This window comes from Mus musculus, chromosome 1 (genome assembly GCF_000001635.26).
Source record: "Mus musculus strain C57BL/6J chromosome 1, GRCm38.p6 C57BL/6J".
Taxonomy (NCBI): Eukaryota; Metazoa; Chordata; class Mammalia; order Rodentia; family Muridae; genus Mus; species Mus musculus.
The window spans coordinates 192,059,703-192,079,268 of NC_000067.6; the positions used below are offsets into that span (position 1 = coordinate 192,059,703).

The 19,566-nt window shown below is 46.6% G+C and overlaps 1 protein-coding gene and 1 pseudogene across 1 annotated transcript in view; both read right to left on the reverse strand.

Annotated features, from left to right (window-relative positions):
• The window catches only part of Traf5 (TNF receptor-associated factor 5), a gene marked incomplete in the record, with an annotated part of 95,397 nt that overhangs the window by 62,500 nt on the left and 13,331 nt on the right, over nucleotides 1-19,566 (reverse strand). Inside the window, 3 exon segments of the mRNA NM_011633.2 lie at nucleotides 2,940-3,041; nucleotides 7,192-7,249; nucleotides 10,715-10,933. Of these exon segments, the coding sequence (NP_035763.2) occupies nucleotides 2,940-3,041; nucleotides 7,192-7,249; nucleotides 10,715-10,932 (378 nt within the window).
• On the reverse strand, nucleotides 14,034-16,742 carry Gstp-ps (annotated as a pseudogene).

Here is a 19,566-nt window from a genome sequence, read left to right on the forward strand (position 1 = left end):
AGGGAGGGAGGGAGGGAGGGAGGAAGCAAATCGACTCCACAGAAGGGAATACAGACTATAATGCTGAAGGAGACACATTTTGGGAAAGAGGAGAGGGAAGGCAGGTTCCTGGGCAGGAGGAGGGCAGTCAGGTTTTGTTCAATTATACAATCTGGGATGCCCTTAATCATTGACAATATTCATTCAGGGCTTGTCACAGGCAAGACAAAGAAAACACCTCACCTCTCCAAATCACTATGATGCGCTGAGGCACCAAGAACCTGTCTCTTGGCACCGCAGTGCCATGCAGCTGGCCCACTAAAGCCCACTGGCCAGATGTGTCACAGTGTTTATCTGTCTCCGAAGCCACCTCTTTTTCTGAGCTGCTTTTTGTTCACATACTGCTAGGGCTGGTTTGTTCTGAAGGGTGAGGGAAGAGGAAATGGGAGCCACACAGAGCCTGCAAAGCCCAAGCCAGTGACTATCTGGCTTTTCTGTTTAAGTGGCAAGGGTGGTGGAGCACACCTTTAACTATAGCACTCAGCAGGCAGGTGAATCTCTAATTCGAGGCCAGCCCAGTCTTCTTAGTGAGTCCTAGGTCAGTCAGAGCTACATAGTGAGACTATCTATATCTATATGCAAAAATAAATAAATTCATTGCATTTATTTATTTGTGAAGGGTGGGGTGCAGACAGCATGGCAGTGTGTTTGTGGAGGTCAGAAGACATCCGTGGAAGTCAGTTTCCTTCTACTACGTAGGTTCCAGAGGTCAAACTCAGGTCATTAGGCCGGGAAGCAGGCACCTTTTCTTGATGAGCCATCTCATCTACCCTAAGTCAGGCTCTTAATGGAGAGGTGGGTTGAAGACCTGGGGGAGAGATGCACTGACTGCAAGGCCTAGATAATTTTACTATCAACTCTCTTTTAATTAATTAATTAACTAATTAACTAATTAATTAATTAATTAAATGTGCGTGGGTATTTTGTCTGTGTACCGTATCCACATCTGGTACCCAAGAAGAACAGAGAACACTGGATCCCCTGGCACAGAAGTTAGAGGAGGTTTGAGCCACTACATGGATGCTGGGAATTGAATGAGGGTTCTCTGGAAGAGCTGGTGCTCTTAACCACTGAGCTTTCCCTCTGGAGCCTTGGCTCTTCAACAGAAGCAGTTCGCTGCCTGTCCTCAAGTAAAAGCAACTGAGGAGTTTTTTCCCCCTCAGGATAAAGATTAAAGTTATCTTCTTCTGCCTTTAGTAGGAAGAAAACTGAAAACCCTGCACTAACTTGATATTCTCGTCGACGTTCCTCTGAACTGTCACTTAAACTCTTCTATAACTGTCAGACTCTGCGCCTCACCACGCAGGAGCTGGGAGACCAGCATGAGAGAGAATGGTAGACATCTGTAGAAAGCAGTCCTTGTTCCCTAGAGTCTGTGCTCTGGTCTCTACGGAGTTCTGTAGCTCATTCAGGCTTGGTGATCACAAAGCTAGACAAGAAGTCCTGTCTAGAATTTGTCACCCAAAGCAAGTGGCAACAGATTGTTGTACGGGAAAAATGCAGTCCTGGTAGTGCTCCCGTGGTGACAGGGAAATCATCTACACCTCTGTCACCTCAAAGCCCAGGGTGTGTATGTATGCGTATGTATATGTGCATGTGTGTGTAGGTGCACATGTGCATGTGTGTGTTTTGTATACATGTATGTATGTTGTGTTATATGTGTGTGTTTGTGCATGTTTGTGTATGTGTTGTGTGTCTATGTGAGTGTATTGGTGTGTGTTATGCATGTGTGTTGTAGTATGTGTGTGTTGTAGTATGTGTGTGTTGTGTGTATATGTATGTGCAAATGTGTGTTTGCATGTAGATGTTTTGTGTGTATGTGATGTGTGAGTGTATGTGTATATAGATGTATGTGTATGTTGTGTCTATGTGTATGTGTGTGTAGGTGTGTTGTGTGTATGTGATGTATGAGTTTATGTCTGTGTGTTGTTTGTATGTGTGTTGTATGTATGTGTGAGTGTGTATGTGTGTAGGTGTGTGTGCGTAGGCCTGTGTGTGTAAGTTTTCTGGAGGCTTGATAAAGGGCTGAGTCATCTGACAAGCATGTTCCGAACTGTGTGGGTGTGAAGGGAAAATCTCAGCAGCTGCCAAGCCATCCCCTGGAAGCTAGAGGCGGTTGAGTCACTCGAGAGTGGTGTGACAGTGCCTGGTGGGGGCTGAGCCTTCCCCAGCTGGATGAAGTTGCATCTGACAGGAAGCCTCTTCCCTTTGCCCTTCCTTGACCCCTCTGCACATTTTCTTCAGGGTCTCATTGCACAGCACATCCTGGCCTGGCCTGGTGCTCTTTATGGATCACAAACATTAGACCAGAGCCCACAAGAGACCCTCCTTGAGGGAGGGGCCTGAGTCTCACAGCTGTGCCCTGTCCAGTCACAGCTGACCTGTCACAGCTGTGCCCTGTCACAGCTGCCCCCTACCCTTGGGTCTCCAGATCCTTCACAGCCCCACAGAATGATGCACCCTTGATGGATGCTTTTTTTTTTTCCCTCCAATATTTTGAGCAGGGTTTCTCTGTGTAGCACTGGCTGTCCAGGAATTTGCTCTGTAGACCAGACTGGCCTTGAGCTCAGAGTTCTGCCTGCCTCTGCCTTCTGAGTGCTGGAACTTAAAGGAGTGCACTACCACCAGCTGGCTTTGGAGTGTTCTTTTTGCCTGGTAAGTCCCATACCCTCTTCTTGACTCAATGGTCACATATAGGCCTAGTACACAGACCATGCTGTCTTTTTGCTGCTACAAAATGAACCTCTGCTCTAGGTTTTCATGGTCCTGGTCGATTTGGGACAATCTGAGAGGCACCCAGGGAACTCCTTTACAAAGCTCAACCACAGACCATCACAGACAGGATAAGTGGGTGTCACTAGAGGAATCCCATGGACAGCATGGGTCTCAAGGATACCAACCTGGAATCGTCCCAGAATAATCCTGGCATTGCACCCGGGGGCGTTTTTGCAGTAGACGTGTAAATTGAGAACTTCTCTTTTGCAGCAGTTGTCTTTGAACACCTAAAAGACAGATGCGATCAGTCTCACGCCCTCCCGAGTGCGACTGTGAACGGAAGCTCTGGTGAGATTGGTCTTCGAGGCTATCTCAGCAGCAGATGGAAACTTCCAGGCAGTGGCTGAAACGGAAATGTCACACAACCACATTGAAAGTAAAGGCCCCCTCAGACACATACTTCTGGCAAGTTATACGAACGCCCAGTGCTCAACACGGTAGGCTGTAGTGAGGAGAAGCAGGGGGTGAACTTGACCCCACAGTTAAGCCACGAGGGGGCTGTGGCCAAGGGTACATCTGTTGCTTCCCACTCTGGCGTGAAGTGTCAGTGCCCTGCTGCTGTGCTGACTGGCTATTTCAGCCCAGAGTGTGTATTTGGCATGCTTCCTTTGTGAAGATCAGAGTAAATTCTGTCAGCGAGGCAGGCTATGTGGTAACCATCCCGGCGACCAAATTTCAACTCTGATATCCACAACACTTACAAAAGCAGGCACAACTCTGTTCTAATAAAACACTTACACTCATGGATACTGAAACTCGAATAGCATATAATCTCCATGTGCCACAGATCATTAGTCTTTGATTTAAAATTTTTAGGTGTTTTACTTAATCACCATGTACATGCAGGTACCTACAGAGGCCAGAAGAGGGCATCATATCTCCAGGAACTGGAGATACACCTGAGACCCTTACGTAGGTGCTGGGAACCGAACCTAGGTCATCTACAAGAGCAGTAAGTGCTCTTAACAGCTGAGCCATGGTTCCAGCCCCCTTGATTTTTAAAATAAGTTATTTAAAAATACTTTAAGACTCCAGGAGATTGCAAATATAGCATAATTTTGGGGCTTCTTTTTTCATGACCGTTTAAGAATTTTTCAGGTCAGATGGGTCTGTAGCTAAGGCTGTAGGGCATTTTCTTCACTGCCAGTTGATGTGGGAGGACCCAGCCCACTGTGGGCCTAGACTATACAAGAAAGGAAGTTGAGCAAGCTGGGAGAAGCAACCAGTGCACAGTGTTGTTCCGTGGTTTTGGTGGTCCGAGAGCTGCAGGGTTGATAGTTGTTGTGGGCAGGTGAGGTTTCCCACCATCCTGCAGAACTGAAGCCCTGGAGAGAGGCCAGGAGGCCATTGGCAAACGTGCAGCCTCAGTTGTAGGGGAGACCCAAACTTACTGGAGAGCCAGGACCTTGGGACAATTACCAAGGACGGTGGCATGCTTGGCATGGTACCAGCTTGAGCATATTGGACAAGCTCTGTGAACGACCACACCTTTTCTAAGTAAAGAAAATGGCAAGTCTCAGGCGTCAGACACTAAAGTGTTTATACTGTTGGATTTGGTTTTGCTTTGATCTGACTATAACTGTGCCCTGGTTCTTCCTCTTTGAAATAAGAAATATTTAGCTTTTATTATTATTATTATTTTGCAGGAAGCCACTGATTTGGTTTTGTTGTTTGTTTGTGCATTTGTTTGTTTGGTTAGTTGAGACAGGGTTTCTCTGTGTAGCCCTGGCCCTTCTGGAACTTGCTCTGTAGATCAGGCTGGCCTCAGACTCAAGAGATCCACCTGCCTCTGCTTCGCAAGTGCTGAGAGTAAAGGTGTGCGCCACCACTGCCCAGCTAGAAGCCCACAGTTAAGAGACTAGGTATTTTAAAGAGATGTTGCATTTGAAAAGTTATTTGAATTTTTAAAAGATAGTGGGACTTTTAATGTCTTAATGTGTTTGCTATTAGCATTAACATAGCCCTGGGAACACAAAAGAAGAAAATGGTTATGGTTTATAGTGTGCTGCACTGACAAGGGGTCAATTCTGTTTTGTTTTTTTTTTTCTGTTGTTGTTGTTTGTTTTGTTTTTGGTTAACTTGACATGAACTAGAGTCACTCAACTGAAGAACTATTGCCCCTATCAGGCTTGTCTGTAGGCATGTGTGTGGGTCATTTTCTTGATTGATGATTGATGTGGGAGGGGCCAGATCACTGTGGGTGGTGTCACCCCTAGGCAGGTGATTCTGGGTTGTAGAAGAAAGCAGGCTGAACAAGCCATAGGGAACAAGCCAGAAAGCAGCACTGCCCACATCCTCAGCTCCTGCCCTGACTTCTCTAGACTATGGACCGTGACCCGGAAGTGTAAGGACAGTGACCTAGAAGTATAAGGTGAAGCGGACATTTCCCCCCAAGGGTTTGTGATCCTGATATTTATCACAGTAACAAAGAAGCAAACTAAGACCCACAAGGAAAGAAAAACAGATAAACTAAACTTCAACAAATTGAGAACTATCTGTGTTCTCACCAAGACACCATGAACAAAGTGAGAATAAGCTATGAAATAAGAGAAAAATATTGGCAAATTTGATAACAGCAGAACCCCCCTCCCCCCAGGTATCTAGAATATAACAAAGGACTTGTAATAATCCAACAATTAGAGTTTTTTTTTTTTTAAGTTAAAATGTGCAAAGGTGGAGCTGGAGAGATGGCTCAGTGGTTAAGAACATTTGTTGCTCTCACAGAGGAACCAAGTTCAGTTTCCAGCACTCAAATCTGGTGGCTCACAACTACCTTTAACTCCAGCTTCAGGGGATCTGATGCCCTCTTCTGGCCTCTATGGTTACTGCACAGACATGTGAGAGCAACACACACACACACACACACACACACAGAGAGAGAGAGAGAGGGAGACAGACATACAGACAGACAGACAGACAGACAGAATCGTAAGAAGCATTCCAATAGATAAGACACAGCTGCTCAGCTAAATTGACAGTGTCACCAGCCATCAATGACAACTGACCCAGTCCCCAGATAAGTAAGGCTTCACATCCATTAGAACAGCCCATCAGAAAAGCTGAGAACACATTTTGATGAGGATTTGCTGCCATAGACCCCTCATGCACTGTAAGGAGGTACAAAATTACAAAACAGCTCAGCAGTTGTTGAAATGTTACACTCAGGGCTGCCACAGTTACCCAGGAGTGCCATACCCAGGTGTTTGTACAAATGAATTGGGCATGAGAGTCATCCATGTTCTGAAGCTACAATGTAACAGCAATGTTAGCTTCTTTCAGTAGACTTGTAGATCGTGGATATAACCATGGTAATGAATTGTTTTTTTCCAGGACTGGAAAGTGAGCATCAGCTTGATGAATAGGAGTCTGCACTAATCACACCCTAAGCTCCTAATATTATGTATCAACTTTTTTTGGTATGCTGGGAGATATATATAATATGTGTGTATCTTCATGTCCATGTATCATGAGCATACAGTGCCTGTGCAGGCCAAAAGAGGGCATTGGATTCCCTGGGACTGAAGTTGCAGTTGGCTATGAGCCATCATGCAGGTTTTGGGAACTGAACCCACTGCTCTAGAAAAACAGCTGGTATGCTCTTAAAACTTAAGCCATCCATCTCTCCAGCCCCATATTTTAAAATTTTAAGCTTTGTGTATGAATATTCATAACAACATTATTCATAGTGGTACAAAAAGTAGACACAGTACAAATGTACACTAACTGCCAATAGCGAAATCAAGTGTGATATATTCACACAACAGAATAGTATATAGCAATGAAAAGGAATGAGATACTAATTCAACTGACCACAGGGATGAACCTTGAGAACATGCTGAGTGGAGGAACTCAGACAGAAAAGGCAGGGTCCCATTTATATGAAACACCCAAAAAATGCAGCAAAATTAAAGCAGAAACTAGATTGTGGTTTTCGTGAGCTGGGAGATGTGGGCAGGTGACAGCCAATGGACATGGGATTTCTTCTTGGGAGACATGACACATCAAGTGGCTACACGAATCTGAAAACACTAAGTCCTGTTGAACCAGATGTTAGAAAGGTAAACTTTACGGTATATAAACTGTATCAAAATTGTCATTAAACAGAACAATGTTTTAAGGGTTATCTAGACTAGAAGGTCAACCCCCACCACCCAAACTGGGTGTTCTATGTTTTCTAGCAACTTGGTGTGGCTGGAACTAGTGTGGGAATGGATGAGACCTGTGAGTGTTCAGTAAAACCCACACGAGGAAGGTCTGACCTGACCCACAGCAGAGGACTATGGGTAATGAGGACAGTTCCAGACATTGTCCTATTCCAGCCTGGAAGTCACCCTGGTACCTTCTCCAACTCCCAAGCCAGAGCAGTGGCCTCCTCACCTCCTGAGGCTTGATGACCTCCTTGTCTACCGGGCAGATCGGCACCGAGTTCAATTCTCTAGAAAGGAAACCAAAAAAGAGGGCTGAAGTTAATTAAGTGTTTAACCTCAACAGTCTTTCCAAGAGCACTCAGCCACTCTGTGTTGGCACAAGCTGTGTACTCTACCCAGAAGGCAGCTGTGGTGGTTTGAATAGGAATGGCCCCCATAGACTCATGTGTTTGAATGCTTGACCCATGGGGAGTGGCGCTATTAGGAGGTGTGGCCCTGGAGGAGGTGTGGACTTGTTAGAGGAAGTGAGTCACTGTTGGGGGGGGGGCTTTGAGGTTCTATGCTCAAGCTACACTCAGGGTAGCACCATTTTCCTTCTGTTGCCTGCGAATTAAAATGTAGATCTCTTAGCTCCTCTAGGACCATGTCTGCCTGGATGCTGCCATGTTCCCGCCATGATGATAATAAACCTTAGAACTTGTAAACCAGCCCCAATGAAATGTTTTCCTTTATAAGAGCTGCCTTGGTCTTGGTGTCTCTTCACAGCAATAAAACCCTAACTAAGACTTGTATCAGGAACTTCACAGTCTTACAACCTTCCTGGAAAATGCCTAGCTACCTACCAGCATGCCATCAAACACAAGTCCCCCAGACTGTCAATGGCTCCATCTCTGGTCTCCATCTAAGGGAAAGGCAGGCTGTAGTACAGTGTGACGGCCGGGTTCTTCACCTTTAGAACCTAGAGCTTACTGGAGCAAAGAAGTGAGCACACAGTGCTGACACACTGGAATGAGTGAGGACCTGTCTTGAAGCCCCTTCTACAGCCTGACATGCTCAGCTCTAGAAGCTTCCAAAGCCTGCTTCCAGGCTCTCCTGGTTTCGAACAAGTGGCATGACCCAGATTGCTACAGTTTAGATGTTAAGAGGCTCCCCTACTCCATGAGTTAAATAAAGCTGTGATTCCCCAGGGTGGTGCTGCTGGGAAGGCTTGTGTCAAAGTTAATCTTGATTAGCTCTGGAATCAACCAAGAGACCTGTGTCTGGGCGAGCTTTTGCCAGGAAGGATTCCCTAAGGGAGTGCCTCCCTCAGAGACAGCAGCATCTTTGTACCCAGACATAAAGAGTCCCAGGAAAAAGCAGCACTACTCGTCTACTGCCACTTTTGACTGTTAGTGCATCTACTCCGTTGTTGCTGCAGCCATCGCTGCTGCCACTGCCCTTCCAATGTGTATTGGAGAGTAGTGGCTCTCCAGGACTCTGCCAGTCCTTCTGAGCCTATCTGGAGCTGCTGCAGCATCCAGCCTGGTGGACTAAGTAACTGCCAGGTTCACAGCCATTTTACATGCAGGCACATGTTGGACTGCCCAGACTACATTGTGAAAACCATTCCAATAACCCTCCTTTTAATGTATATTCTATGGATTCTGTTCCCCGGAGAACCTAAGGCACAGTGGAGTCCTGGAGGGGTGGAGCCCTGGAGAGGTGGAGCCCTGGAGAGGTGGGGCCCTGGAGGGGTGGGGCTCTGGAGGGGTGGAGCCTAGTGGGCTCATGATGGTGTGTCTCTGAAGGGGAGAAGGGGCCCCATGCACTGTTCTCTCCCCTTTTTCCTCCCTGGATGATGCAGGTGACTGTTTGGGCTCCAGCATGTCCTCCCACCACGATGTGCCTGCTTTGTTATATTTCCAAAGCCTATCAATCACAAACCGGCACTGTAAAGCTGTGAGCCAACAACGAACCCTTTCTAGCCCTGAGTATTTTCATGGCGTTATGTTATTGCAGGCTTTCCAGCGTTGACAGCTGCCAGGAGCCATCCAGGATAGGCTAAGGCTAGCAAGTTATCTTCCTGGAAGTGGCTCATTGTTTCTGCATTGTCTGCAGTGGGTGAGCTCTGAGGGGCAAGGCCCCGAAGAGACTTCATCTCAGGATTGTTTCTTATAGCTGATACACTTTTCCTGTCATTATAAATTTACATAGTAATCCCTGGGCATTAGCCCACCCCTATTGATCAGATTTCCTGCAGATCATCATAAAGATGAACCTTCATGAGTTAATGCTGTTTAGATGAATTAATGATTTTATAGAATTTCTGATTTGATTCAAATAATCTTAGAAAGAAAGTTTTAAGAGGTGGCTTTAATTGTTTTGCTAGTAAGATATAATAAAGTTAGAATCAAAAATAGGATGTGCCCCTCCTCATAGCAGTAAGTAAAGGCTACATAATAAGGAATGCAATGAACTTCCATAGTTACACTAAAAAGAGCAATAGGCTTGGGACAAATTTGTGTTCGAGGAAAAGCATTCAGGTCCAAGAATGAAGGCACAGGTGTGCACTATGGTAAGGCAAGGCCATTAAGAAACTGTTGCTTTGGATTTACAATGAGCATATATTATGAAACACTGCTTTGAACTTGATATCAACATCCTTCTGTAACGCCTACTTTGTGTAACATTTCATCTATGAAGTAGTTCTTTAAAGAACTTTTGTTTAAGAAGGTATAAAAAAGGCTGCAGAAAAGCAATAAAGATGATGTGGTGGTTTGGGGGACTCTGCCCCAACCGTCCGTCCATCCATCCATCCAAATGTATATGTCTGTTTATATGTACACACGTAGGTATATGTGCATGTATGTAAGCATGCACGAATACTTGTGGACTTGTATTGAGACAGACAGTCAGGCCGCTCCAGAGTGTGAGCATATGATTGTACATGTGTCTGTGAATATTTGCCTATGCAAAGAATCTTAATTCTTGTTTTGTTTTGTTTTTTTGAGACTGGGTTTCTCTGTGCAGTCCTGGCTGTCCTGGAACTCACTCTGTAGACCAGGCTGGCCTCGAACTCAGAAATCCGCCTGCCTCTGCCTGGGATTAAAGGCGTGTGCACCACTGCCCAGCAAGAATCTTAATTCCTTTCTTTTCCTTCCTCTCTGGTTCACAAAAATTTAATCTGCCTGGCCAGAGAAGGGAGCAATAATCTTTTACTTAATTCCCCACTGCTAAACAGCATATGTTAATCGCCAGATATTCACGTTTATTTAAGCACAAGTAATGAGGAGTTAAGTTTTTAGCACAAAGTAGTAAAGAGTTAAAAGGCAGGAGATCAATCTTTTGACCTGCATCTGACTTCTGGCTCTGATCCCACCTCAACCCATTCCTGGCAAGGCAGGCTCCCAGCAGACAGCCCAATGGCAGTGAAGTCCCTTATAGACATCACGGACTGCTACCCCAAATGAGTGATCATCAGGGCAGACACCAGGAGCTGTGTGTGCCCTCTTCAGCAGACAGCTATAGGGACAGACCGTGTCTGCAGGGCCACTGGAGTGTGAACTTCAAGGCAGGGTGAATGTCCACAAAGGAGCAGTAAGCAAAGAGGATTACACTTCAGTTCTCAGCCAGGAGTCTTGGAGAGTGTTCCCCAAACCACAATTCCCCAAACCTCAATTATAGCCCTGTGGCCACAGCAGACTCAGAAGCCAGGAACACCACCATCTGGTTCTGGTCAGCGTCAGTCAGAGCTGCAGGCGCTGCCCACTCACCTCAGAGACCGGATGCACTGCTGGCAGAAGCGGTGCCCGCAGCCGGTCTGGTGGGGGTTGTGAAGCACGGAGTGGCAGAAGGCACATTTGTAGCGTTCTTCCAGCTGCTCCACAAACTGGTACTCGGTGTCGGGCTCAAAGTCCAAGGAAATTGAGTTGCCAGAGTTCTGGCGGATGAAGGCGCAGGGGACAGCCGCTTGCTCCTCCGAATGAGCCATTCTGGGGAGTCAGATGGGACACTTCAGTGTAAAATAACCACCCAGACAACAGCAGCCACCATACATGGGTCATAATTTGTAATCAGTACAACCATTATGTCAGAACTTTAACAACTTCCTGCCACAGGGGGCTGCCTGCCAGGGTGCAGATGGTTTCTAGCAAGACTGTGTGATGGCCCCTCCTCTGCATTTAGAATCACCTTGAAGATGTCTCCAAGGGGAGTAGCTGAGAGGGAAGGATCCATCCTTACTGTGGGCTGCAGCACCATCTGTGGCCGAATAAAAAAGGACAAAGCCAGCTGAGTGTGGACTTCCCCTTTCTTTGCTTCCAAATCCATGGAGGGAGATGTGAACAAGCAGCTGTAGGCTCCCACCATCTTAGCCACGCCTATCCACTGCTCTGCCTTGCTGGCCACTACGTGCTGTATTCCCTCAAACTACAGGCCAAATGACAGTATTCTCCCTGGAGTTGTTTCTTATCAGGTGTTGGGGCAAAGCAATGAGGAACATTACAAATACACTTTACCAGAACAGACTTTGTCTATTGGCTTTTCACAGGACCCCAAACAGTCCAGTCAGTTAACTGCACTATAGGCAAGCATTTAGATTGTGTTTCCAGGACTGAGAGAATCTGAGACCTCTCAGGAGAGTCTTACACGGTGCATTTCCTGCTGCCCATCTCAATCTCTCCCTCTCCACCTCTCTACCCACCTCCGCAGATATTAAATGTTAATATCTCCACGGAGTCCTCTGCTGAGAAACTCCTCTCCAAGGTGCTGGTGTCTGGAGGTGAGGCATTTGAGGGGATGAAGTCCCTGTCTGTGAGATTAGTGCCCTCATAGAGAGCGTCCAAAATCCCCCTCTCCTGTTTTCTTCCTGCAACAATGCAAGGAGAGCCTCACTGGAGTCTGACCATGCTGTAAGTGCTGGCACCCTATCTCGATGCCCAGTCCTCAAACCACTGGCAAGCAGATGTTGCTCAAGAGGTACCTGGCCCACCACATCTAGCACAGTACCGAGTCACATCATGTCCCACCTGAGCTAAGTAAGTAAGGTCCCATTAGCTGCTTTCTCCTCCAATCCATTCTCCAAGCTGTCCACCAGGCTGGTATTCCCAGTGATACTGTGATCCGGTTACATCCCCGTAGCTTCTCTGAGCTCTGAGAAAAAAGTCTACAATGCTAAATAGGCTACGGGACAACACGCTCCTACCTCTTAGAAACCCAGGAACCTCTTGCCTTTATCTACACTCCAGCCACGCGGAATTCTTCTTGTTTTTCATGTACTCGTGCCTGCCTCCACCACAAGGACCAGGCAAAGCTGTTGTCTCTGCCTGGGCTGTGCCCTGATGTGGAATATTGCTCTCTAGGAACCACACAACTATTGCTGACTCACATCAAAGCAACTATCATAAGCTACAAGAGACCCTCACAGATTGGGGTCATTCACGTTCCCTTCACAAGGTACGTGAAGGGCTCCTGAGGGCGCAGGAGGTGGAGCCTCAGCTCTTTCCTGATTCGGTGTAACTGCTGAAGGGTTGCTAGAGTGCAAGAGACTCTGGTGACGTAGATGCTCACAAGGTGTCCACACTCCTGAGGTGACACCTACACCCTTGTAAGTAACCCCAGTTAAACTTTTCGTCTGTCCTTGGTCCTATATGGGATCACATATCCCTCCCAGGCTTCCTACTTAGTGAGCTCACACTCAGGCTTTCCTTGGCGTCTTCAGCAAAGCATTCCCGTTTCCTCCTAGTCTTACGGGCAGAAGGCAGACTGAACCCCCTTCAAGCATAGCCAGTCTTTAGACAGTGGTTTTGAATGTGGGTGGGTAAGAGAAAAGGGTATCGCTATAATCCTTTTCAATTTTTAAATGAGTGCATTACCAAATAAAAAATAACCACATAAAACCTGAACATGGACCAAGTCCAGTCACTGGGCTCCTTTCCAGGGAAATCCCTGGCCTGAGATTAAATGCACATCTGTATGATTACATAACTTTCTGAGTCTATGTCCCTCAGGCACAGGGTTCACATCTGGTCTTGCTCATCTCCACACCCCACCCCTTGTACAGCACCTGGTATGGGGGCTAGGTCAGTGTTTGCTAAGATGGTGGTTTTTGAATGGATGCAGCTGTGTTAGTGGTGGCTTTTAATACACCTTTGTGTGTGTGTGTGTGTACTCTTTTGAAGATGTGGTGAAAACTGTCCATCCATCCCACGAACCATGCACACACATCCAGGGCCTTCTGAGTGTGCCTGGCTCCCAGGTAGGCAGTGGTTTCCCCAGCATGAGTGTAGAGACTCAGGCCATGCTGTGACAGTGGTTTTCAGAGGCTAGCAAATGGTTAAAGATGGGAGCCTCCTGGGTGGTCCCTGGGGGCATCATCCTCCACGTGGCAGGGTCAGGAAGGCTTGTCCCACAGACTCTGGTGGATCACCCAGATCCACCATAGCAGCTGTGTGGCCTGACAAAGCAGGGTAAGAGGTGAGTAGCCTCTGCTGGGGTCATCTGCAGGTCTATCTTTCCTGCATGCTCTTCCCACTGCACTCCTGACTCAGACTTTCTGTGACCCTAACATTGTCCTAAAATAAAATCTGGTTTTAGTAAAAGGAGGATGCCTAAGACTTCCTGCCTGCTTTGTTCTCTCTCTCTCTCTCTCTCTCTCTCTCTCTCTCTCTCAACTTCTATATTTGAGATTAAAATAGAGTAACTTAAATATATTTCATTAATTCATTTTAACATAAGCAAGCTATATGTTAACATAAGCAATATTTTTATGAAAAAATGAAACCAATGAAGAGTCACACTGTTTCACATTTTTGTCCGACTCCTTCATATCGAGCTCATCAGGCCACAACTGAGTCCTCACCTGGACAGCATCCCACCTTAGGGAGCCTTCTATGAAACAACCCTGTGTATTTGTGAAGGGGGAGCAGAAGTGGCCAATGGTGTTGTGGTTTATTATGGGTTTGCATGTGTAAATCCCTTAAACAGGAGTCAGGTAGCTTCAGGCAGAACCACACTAGTATTCTTCCACTGTGGTGGAAGCCAACTGCAGAAGCCACCATACTCTAGGTGGAGACGGAGGGCCATAGCTGGTTCTTTTTTTTTTTTTTTTTTTTCTGTCTTACAAACTTTATTAGTGCTGGGAAAACGGGGACAAGAAGCTCTTGTCTCTTCAGTCCACTACTGTTTGCCATTGCCATTGATGGGACGGTTCACATGTTCCGGGGAGGACAGAAAGGCCTTGATCTTGGGCCGGGCACTGAGGCGAGCCACATAGGCAGAGAGCAGGGGGAAGTTGTCCAGGCAGCCAGGGGCCAGGACTTGGTGGATCAGCAGCAGGTCCAGCAAGTTGTAATCGGCAAAGGAGATCTGGTCACCCACGATGAAAGCTTTGCCTCCCTGGTTCTGGGACAGCAGGGTCTCAAAAGGCTTCAGATGCCCAGGCAGGGCCTTCACGTAGTCATTCTTACCATTCTCATAGTTTCTGTAGATCATGGTGCCATATTTGCCGCGAAGGTCCTCTACCCCATCATTCACCATATCCACCTGGGCGGCCTCCCTCTGGTTTTTCCCATAAAGCCCCAAAGAGCGGCCAAGGTGTCTCAAGATGGCATTAGATTGGTAAAGGGTGAGGTCTCCATCCTCAAACTTAGGAAGCTGCCCATACAGACAAGTGGGCTTGAGCAAGCCTTGCATCCAGGTATCTATGGTAACCACCTCCTCCTTCCAGCTCTGGCCCTGGTCAGTCAGCAGCATGCGCATGGCCTCACACCGCCCTCGACTTGGGAAGTAGACAATGGTGTACGGCGGCATGGCTGCTGTGCAGAGAGAAGTGGGGATCAAGTGCTGAATAGTCAGAGAGGTGTCTCAGGGATGGAAGCAAAAACCCATAGCTGGTTCTTACTGAATTCACCTGAAGCTGGCAAGTGCCAGCAGTGATTTGCCAGTGAAGCTGCGTAGGCACTAGGGGTCCCTGAGGCGCACTTTTGGAAAACACATTGGTTGGTTTGGCTGCTGGGTCTGTGCCCTCTCAGCTAGGTGGCTGGCTGGGCTAGCAGTTCTTATTGTCTTGCTGCTAGTGAACAGAAATCAGGGGCCGCAGGATTGACTGTCTTTGCTCTCCTCATTTGTATATGTATTCCCTAGACCTAGTCCAAAAGCCCTTGCCTGTGTAAACACCCCTGCCTGAGTCTGCCCAACCATGGCTTCTCCCTCATCGCACATTTAAAATGCAGCATGTATGTACAGTGTTCCTATACAGGAAAGGAAGTGAGTGTGCTCTAAGGTGGGGACACTACTCCTTCCTCCTGAGTTTTCTCAAGCCTCCACCCACTTGGCTCACCCACAGGAAAGCCCAACAGAACTACAATAGGCTGACATCTATTCACCAAACACTCTCTAATTAGCTAGAGGTCTCCAGTCCTTAATGGGGACTATGGAAGCTCCCACCTTCCCCTCAGTGTAATCAGAGCCAGGACCAGCAAAGAAAGGAGTCCAGCTCTTAGCAAAAAGAAAAAAAATCATCACCACAGAGTATGGGAGCCTTTCTGCTACCAACAGTGGCTTATTGTGCCAGCAACAGAATGCACAGATCACTAAGGAATTACTAGTTCAAGCCAGGAAAAAAAAAGGTTAAAAAAAAGAGAAAAGAAAAAAGAAAAGAAAGAAAGGAAAAAGAAAATGGAAAAAAAGAAAAGAAATTGCATTCATCTGCTTTCTAAAAAAATTTCAGTTATTTTAAACTTCATGTTTTTCAATTTCATAAACAAATGTATCTTCTAGAATTCAAGAATTCCAAGGGATGACAATAAATAGCACATTTTGAATACTTTAAAAAAATATTTTAGTTGTATGTGTGTGTGCAGTTATAGGAGGTTGTGGGCTGCCAGATGTGGGAAAAGGGACCTGAGCTGCAGCCCAAGAGCAGTATGCACTCCTTAACCTCTGAGCCATTGCTAGCTCCCAACAATTGAAGTTCTTTAATCACCTCACACTAGGTTTTCTGACTAATTTTTAGGAGCACATAAGTACTCTCAAATGTGGAACCTGTGAACATTTAGCTTTCTGCACAAATGTCACCTGTCAGTCTCAGGTATAATAAAGTGAATAAAGTAACAAAGTAAACAAAGAAACAAAGTAAACAAAGCAACAAAGTAAACAAAGCAACATAGTAACAAAGTAAACAAAGCAACAAATCAAACAAAGTAACAAAGTAGCAAAGTAAGCTGAAGTGGAAACTTCTAGTTTCTTTGGAGAGTTATGTCAAATGGTGTTTTGCTGGGGCACATAGGATGAAAGGATGTCTTGCTAAAGCAAACACAGGAAAGACTGTTTTCCTGAAGCAGACACAGATGAAAGGATGTTTGGATATAGCAGACAAGTGAAAGGACCCTTGATGAAAGAATATAAATATGACTCCACAGACAGTGGGAGATGAGCACTGAGCACTGGTTTAATTTCCTCTGCCTTGCTATTCTTTGCTAAAGACACACATGTATTGGTTCATCTTACATAGTGTTGCTGAGGTCAACTTGTGATAACACTGCCATTGAGAGAAACTCACCCCAAAACTGCTCATGAGGTTCTTGTGGTAGCTTGCTGCTTCAGCAGCCTTGCCTCAGGCCGGTTGGTGAACCTAGCAGTTTCATCAGGATTGAACTACAGCTGCCCGGTGTCTGCTTGCTGAAAGGACTGGACTGTATGTAGCTGCTGGCTTGTGCCTGGTGTCTGCCTGCCTAGAGGACTGGTCTGCAGCTGCTGCATCATATTTGGTGTTTGCTACAGGACTGAACTGTTGCCCAAGAAGATCGAGCTCGCTCCCAAAGAACTATTGCTGAACAGGTCCACTTCCCCCATATCCTAACAAATTTCTCTTCCACTACCTCTTTTGGGTGGTGGGCTAGAAGAGAGATTGAATCCTTATTAAAAGTAGGTTGCAAAAAATGTATGCCTACAGTAAACAAAGTGACAAAGTAAAATGGGTCCTAGCTTCTCTGTCCACCTCACCTCCAGTGTTTCAACAACTTTGGATTGATAAGTATTTAGAAAAGTTGAGAATATTTTTATACATTGGGTTACAGTTCCTAAGACAGAGGCCCAAGTAGGTTCTGAGCTCTGCTTCTTGGGGGAGATTTAGTACCTCAAAAGCAAAACTCAGAGAAGAACAAGCATAGGACCAGCAACTGAAACTGTTTCTGCCCTGCTTCCTACTAGCTAGGGAGACCTGAGTAAGACCCATCTATCTCCTAGATTGGCCAACTGCCCATCCATCCACTGATTCCCATATAGGGACAGTGTGTGCTGCACCCTGTGTCAGATCCTGAGACAGCACAGCCTGTGATAGTCCACTGTCCTCCAGGCCCTACAAGGGTAGGATTCTACAGAAAATGATAAGCTACAATAGCCCAGTGGTAAGTGCTACCAAGAGAGACTTCAATGTAGGACCACTGGAGCCTGGTTGAAACTTCACAAAAGTTGTTGAAATGTCTCTGCTGAGCTCACAAAGCAGTTAAACTGGACTGAAGGTGGCATTTTATGGATGAAAACACAAAGAAATTTCCCAGAGGGCATGGCACAAGTTTGAGATTGGTTAATAATCAACTGTACTCAGTTGTGAAATGAATGGAATGGAGCAGTCACTTGCTGCATGCCCACATCCATCCTAGACTCTTCCTTTGCTGGGGTCTGTACCAGGAGGTGGGTGAGATGAGAACAGGCCCTGGCTCCAGGAAAAGAACAATAAATGGGGGCAGAGACACAGGATGGGAAGGAAACCAAGGGTGTGTGCAGGAGGCTTTCCAGGGCTGGCTGCTTTCCAGACCATCTCAGTGGGATGGGTGAACTATGAGTCAAACCAGCTGACAACCTACATTTCTGGGACCAGAGTAAGTCACATAGTGCTGTTGGTAAAGTGTTTGCTTTGCAAGCATGAAGACATGAGTTCACTTCCCCAGAACCCACATATTAAAGCCAGGCATGGTGGTGTACACTTGTAATCCCAGCACTAGGGAGGTGGAGACAGCAGGAGCCCCGGGCCTCACTGGCCAGCCAGCCTAGACTACTTGGCAAGTTCCAGGTCAGTAAGAGACCCTGTCTCAAAACAGCAAAGTTGATATCATCTGAGGAGAGAAACCTGAGATTGTCCTCTGCTCTTTGCATGAGTGTGCACACATGCACATATACACGACTGCACCAATGAACACACATGTGCACACAAAATTATCAGAGGAACTCATGATTCCTCAGTCATATATTCTTATCTGTTTTCATCGTCCAAGGTCATGTGTCCTTTGTAATATCAAGGTCTGATTTAAAAGCTGTCCAAGGATCTCCCAGCATATGACTGTGAGATACACAGGTAGACATGCATTTTATGTGCAATTCATGTCATGAGAATTTCACTTCATAAAATAAGACATGATGCTAAGAATAGCAGGAAGTTCCAGTAAAGGTATAAATTTGATCAACTAAAACTAATTTAATCTCCTATAGTCATCTGTGACTGTTTTCTAGACCCTAGATCCCCATTAGCAACGAGTGGGTTAGATGTAATCTCACCTAGGCTCGTGGAGAAGCCGGCGCCTTCCCACCAGGTCCTCTGTAGGGCAGTGTTCTAGTCAGGGCTTCTACTGCTATGGTAAAACACTATGACCAAAAGCAACTTGTGAAGGAAAGGGTTCATTTCAGCTCATAGCCCCACATCACTGTCTGTCTCTGAGGGAGTCACTGAGCCTGGCTGAGGCTCTTCCAAAGCTTCTTTCAATGGCAGTGAAGAGCCTTCCTCTGAGATGCAGAAGCAGTTCCCGCAGGCAGGGCTCTGCTCTAACCCCATCCTCAGCTAGAACCAACACAAACTCTCTGTTCTCCACAGAGCTGAACAGGAAGGCCCTGCAAGGCAGGGGTCCCTCCCACAGCAGCCCAGATGAGATGAGACAAGGCCAGCGTTGGGGAGGAAGAATGACGAGCCAGGAGGGTGGGACTTTAGTTCCTCAGAGAAGTGTGATTTCTCTCTGGCTGGCCAGGAAGCCTCTAGTTCCTCATTTCCAACAGCTTACCAGACAGGGTTGCAGGGCAGCTCTAGAGCTACTACCCACACTTGTCCTGAGCCATGCCTGCCTTTGTCCCCTAGTTGGGAGGGATGATTCTGGGGAACACTGTCTTCTCTCAAGTCAGCCACAGCCAACCAGGGATATTTTTAAGTCTCCAGGAAGTCACAACAAAGCTTTCCCCTCAAAGGCCTGCTTGACTCCAGAGCTTTGAGCCTCAACTCTGTGTCCTCACTGTCTACAAACTTCTCCTGGGACAGCCATCTTTTATTACACCCCACCCACAGAGCCAGCAGTACCTGACTGAAAGCACTCAATTGGTGTTTGGTGAATAAGGTCAAGGAGAATAAGGGGAGGGGTAGGGGCCTCACATGACGTCGTGGTGCAAAGGGGCTGCTGGATGCAGGGCAGGACAGGTCCAGCTGAGGGGGACTTTAGAAAAACATGCATGGACCCCAGGTGCTAGAACTATGTGGTAGGAGGCAATGTCTACCTGTGGCTTGCTACCTCACACACCTAGCTTGTTTTAATCCTGACATTCCTGTGGCATACATATTACCATCATTCCCATTTTTCAAAGGAGG